This window comes from Momordica charantia (genome assembly GCF_013281855.1).
Source record: "Momordica charantia cultivar OHB3-1 chromosome 9 unlocalized genomic scaffold, Mcharantia_2.0 BLBB01000009.1, whole genome shotgun sequence".
NCBI lineage: Eukaryota > Viridiplantae > Streptophyta > Magnoliopsida > Cucurbitales > Cucurbitaceae > Momordica > Momordica charantia.
In genome coordinates, this window is record NW_028275167.1 from 11,509,518 (window position 1) to 11,514,740 (window position 5,223).

At 32.3% G+C, this 5,223-nt stretch overlaps 2 protein-coding genes across 2 annotated transcripts; both read right to left on the bottom strand.

Moving 5' to 3' along the window:
* Window positions 1-922: 922 nt before the first annotated feature.
* Window positions 923-2,149, bottom strand: LOC111025574 (uncharacterized). Its single transcript, XM_022303457.2, has one exon. The coding sequence runs from the start codon at window positions 2,147-2,149 to the stop codon at window positions 923-925; it is 1,227 nt and encodes a 408-aa protein (XP_022159149.2).
* Window positions 2,150-3,564: 1,415 nt separating this feature from the next.
* LOC148208953 (uncharacterized) lies at window positions 3,565-4,952 on the bottom strand. Its single transcript, XM_088117385.1, has 3 exons — window positions 4,451-4,952; window positions 4,319-4,344; window positions 3,565-4,113 (listed from the first exon to the last, which is right to left on the bottom strand). The coding sequence occupies exons 1-3, from the start codon at window positions 4,950-4,952 to the stop codon at window positions 3,565-3,567; spliced, it is 1,077 nt and encodes a 358-aa protein (XP_087973511.1).
* Window positions 4,953-5,223: the final 271 nt, after the last annotated feature.

The window sequence follows — 5,223 nt, forward strand, 5'->3', positions numbered from 1 at the left end:
ATAAAACAAATATGTATACCTAAGTTGTGAAAATAAATAGGTTTGATAATTATAGTTAAAAATTTTGTATAATTAAATTGTAAAAATAATTAGTTTTAATAATTATAGTTAAAAAAATTGTATAACTAAATTGTATAAATAATTAGTTTTAATAATTATAGTTTAAAAAAATTAATTAAATAAGATGTGATAATAGAAGTTAGATAATTATAGTTAAGAAACTGGCAAAACGCAGTTTTGAAAACAATTAGATTTGATCATTATAGTCAAAAAAAACAATTACTTCCTAATTAAACATAATATCTAAAATTGAGAGACTGGACATTTTTTTAAGTTGATGAATTTATTAAACGTGAATGTTAGGGTTGTTCTATTTTTTGGACGTGCTTGTATGGACCACCTTAAACAGGACAGGAAATCCCCGTTTAGGCTCATGTGTGTGGCAAGGATGAAGGACATTTTTCTTCAAACACCTATATAGGAAGGGAGAATACATTCTCATTCCCTTCCCTGCATTTTCTTATACTAGTACTTACCACGTGCGTCGCACGTTATTTTTATTTAAAAATAATTTTTTTGTGTGGAATGTTAAAGTACCTGTAACAACTACATTTAATCTTTAAAAAATGTTGTACATTTTTCTTTTCTAATAAAAGTTATATATTAGTAATTTGTAGGTGTGTTTACATAAAATATCTTTTTTAATAACAAATTTATTTTTTAATTGCATTTATTTCGTAGTGCATATCTGTTTATTAATTTTTGAAACTCGAGTTTTCATTAGAGGATAAACTATGGATAGAAATGAAGATGTGATATATGGTATAAAATATTGTCCTTTAATTATATCAAATAATTGTATAGTTAAAAATGACAAAATAAAAATAATTAAAAAGAAAGAAAGAAAGTTTATTAAATTTTCTTACAAAGTCAAAACTTCCTTATATACAATATTTTTTGTCAATCGATCATCTGATTTCACCAATACCTTTGTTGTTGCTGTAGAAATGCCTCTCGAAAGTGCGACATACAATTGTCCATGGGAAAAAACATGTTGAGGAAGATAAATTCCCACATTGGGAATCGTTTGTCCTTGAGCCTTATTAATAGTCATGGCAAAGCATAGTCGAATTGGAAATTGTTTTCTTTTGAATTTGAATGGATATCCTTCATCATTTGCTGGGCTCATTGGTATACGTGGGAGGAAGACTTGTTTTCCTGCATGTTGGCCAGATGTGATTTCTGCATCAATGACGTTCTTCTGAAATTTCCGACAAACCATTCTAGTTCCATTACATAGACCATTAGATGGATCTAAGTTTCTTAAAAGTATGATTGGACAATTTATTTTTAGCATCAATTTGTGAGGAGGAATACCATTGGGCAATAATGAATTGAGAAATTCTTCTTGATAGTAACTATGTGTGTCATCAATTGCCTCGTCAAAACTCATGAACTCTTCTATGTTTCCAGGAAATAGGCGAATCATTTTATTGTTGATCTCATCAACATACTCATTTGTGGTCGAAAGAATCGCTCTATTTGTTATATATTCAGCTGACATTGCATTTTGTGGGAGATCAGGATAAACAATATTTAGTAATTTTAATACTGAATCTTCATGACCTTCATCTATAATGGCAATATCTTTTGGTAGGCGAACATAGTCTTCAACTATTGATGGTTCAGTTCCATTCCCAATCTTTAATAAATACTCTGCAAATTGGTAGTCATTCTGAGCTCGCATGTTTTTTTTCAACTGTAATTTTTCCATTTGCTTCCAAAGGTATGACTTTACCAAGCTTTCATGAACGGTTTGTTGTCGTGTCGCTCGTGGGACAACAGGAAGTACTTGTCGGAAATCCCCTCCAAAGACAACAACCTTTCCACCAAATGGTTTTGAATTTTCCATTATATCTTGAAATGTTCTATCAACAGCTTCTATTGTTACCTTTTTTGCCACAGGTGCTTCATCCCAAATAATGAGTTTTGCTTGTCTAACCAACTCTGCCCTATTACTCTGCTTAGAAATATTGCACATAGATGATTCATTTGCCTGTAGTGGTATATTAAATCTAGAATGAGCGGTTCGTCCTCCTGGCATTATCAAAGCAGCAACACCTGATGTTGCTGTTGCAATTGCTATCATGTTTCTTGATCTTACATTTGCTAGCAATGAACGATGTAAAAAAGTTTTCCCCGTTCCTCCTGGTCCATCGACGAAAAATACGCCACTTTTATTATTATTGATTCTATCCATTATTATATCAAATGCAATTTTTTTTCTTCATTCAACTTTGATGATGCTTCAATATCTTCATCTGGGACCTCGACTGATTGCTCATCCAATACATCTTTCATATACTTTCTATTACCATCATATGACTTATCTTTGATTTCTGGTAAATCATACATGGTAATTTCTTTGCCCATGGACTCCAAGAATAATTTTATATCTCGTAAAGTACGCTGCATTTGATAATCCAAATTTTCTGGGTCTTCTTTTTTATAATCTTCTAAAAAATACTTGAAAATAATCCTCCCATAATTTCCTCACATCCAAAGGTTCACAATATACTAATAATGTTGCAAAAAGCCTTCGAAAAGAATACGGCATCTCAAATGATACTGCTTCATTCAAACAGTCTAGCACACTTTGGTCGGACTCTAAAAGTCCTTTTTCTTGTGCAGCCCCTTTAAACGTCGACATTCTTTTTCCATTTACAATCAATAAGTACTCAAATGATGTCGGCCCCCTAACATGGTTTAGTAGTAAACGCAAGTAATATCTTTCTCCTTCTCTTGGATTTGCTCCTACAATGCGCGATATAACCACTCCTTTTTTCCTTTCCTTCCACATTCGTAGTTGCTTATCCCATACATAATGTTCAGGAAGTTCTTTATATAAAAAATTACGGGCAGTCTCATATTTGTGACACATGTTAAAGAACTTTGTTAACATAGTCTTAGAGACATGATCCCAATGAATTAGTTTCTTCAAATTCTGATTTTCCCAATAAGAAACACACGGCATATTTGGAAGGTGAAGTTGTAAGTTTATCACTGGAGGAGATATTACATTCAATCTAAAATCATAAATTCTCCATAAGGCCTCTTGCGCAGATACCCATCTTGCATCTTGGTAATCTCTTATTTCATCAATACTTTAATGATCACTATCATGCGATATATAAACTGCCGCCCTATCATGTCCTTTGTAAATATATTTGTACAAATATTTAACAGCTTTCAACCCTGAACATATTTCTACATTAATGTGACAGTTGTATCTCAAAAGTAGGTACGGATTATAAGGGACCACCCATCGATTATCAAAAGTCTTCTTCCTTAGCGTTACCTTCAAATTTTTGAAATTTAATATTAATCGAAATATATTATTTGAATATTAATTTTACTAACTTAATTACTACCCTAAGCAATATATTATCAACACTTAAACTTAAAATTATAAATAAATGCTATAATTATAAATACCTGGTTTTCATTGTCTCTCCTCCTATATATTGGGTATGCATCCTTTCCTTGAAGTGTCTTTTCAGAAAACTATCTTGGGTAATGAAATTTACATTTTTCATTGATCATGCAAGGACATTTTTTATTATCTTCCCCGCAAGGTCCATGGAGCATGTGCTTCACAACAACATTGTGGAGAGCAAGATTTGCTTGGCTATCTGGAATTTCTGCCTGGACATAGTTGTCATATTGGTCAGCATTGGTGATCTTGTAACCATTTTTCAATATTACCAACATATGCATGTGTGGAAGACCTCGCTTTTGAAATTCAATTACATATACAAAAGCTGCCACTTTTCCAAAAATTTCTTTGTGTAGAATTTGGTCTTTTAAGTCCATTAATTTTCCTCTGAAAACCCTTGTAGTCAGATCTGGTCTATCTTGAGAATGTTGTCCTTCCATTAGTTCTTCTTTTATTTCCTTCCAATCAGCATTGCAGGTCATAGTTATGAAAAGATCTGGCTTTCCAAAATGTTGTACTAAAGTCATAGCAACTAAATATCGACGTCGCATATCTCTTGGACCTCCAATAAATGTCGAAGGAAGAACGTTTTCCAACTTTATCTCCCCTTGTTTCCCCTGCATTTACAGTATCAACAATCCCTTGATATAACTTAGATCGAATGTGTGATTGTTGTGTCTTATAGAAATCAAGTCTTGTTGTTTCAAGCTTTATGTACATATCAACAACATATTGTTGGAAAAGTCGGCCAGCTCGAAGCAACATTGATGGAGTAGATAGACGTATTTGTAGCTTGTAACAATAATATTCCCTACAGGAAACCTTAGGGGACCGACCCTTTGAAATTCCTACAAAGATTAAAAAGTATATATATATATTATAGTATGAATAATTGAATGTTCATAAATTTTAATTAACATATGTCATTAAATTTAAATTTCAAAGTGAACGTACCTTGATTTTCACTGTTGATGATATTTTCAATGCTATTAATTTGAGGAGTGTTGGATGTTCCTTTTATTGAATTTTTGTAGACACCATTGTCACGATTTGGCCTAGCATTTCTTTTAATGTTTTGATGCCAACCAGCCTCTCCATATGGAAAAAGTAAAGGATATTGAAGTGAATCATAACAGCTGAAATAATGTTGTATTCTATGTCTTTTTCCTGAATGTGCATGTACTACAATATCTCTCTTAAATGGAATATTGTTATTATTTCCTTCAATCCAAATAGCAGCAACTTGATCCATTCCAGGTAAGTTATAGACACGTTGATCGACTTGTACATTCGTAGCAATATGAATATGAGCATCTTCAATTGATGGGAGATCTCGTAGGCTTCGGAAAAACTGGGCATATGGATTTTCTCTTAAAATTTTCACAATTTTTTCAGTAATCTTTTCATTCAACCCAATATCTCCTAGTCTATCCATTCGATTTTGGATTTCGTTCATGGTATCATAAAAATATAGCTGAAAGAATATGGGCTTCTCCTCAGGTAATAGACTTGGGAGGTCATGATATATCTGTCCTTGTACTCTAAACGTGTATACTCCTTTATGCGAAGAAGCTAGATCTTTATCTAAATTTACCCCAAATGATGTGAAAGAAAAAATACTATTATAAGCACGGATGTTCTTTCTAAATAAAATTCTTTCCTCAGATTGTGAGATAAATAAATATTTTAGCTCATCAGGCATTGCAGTTTCGGCAAGATGTACCTAA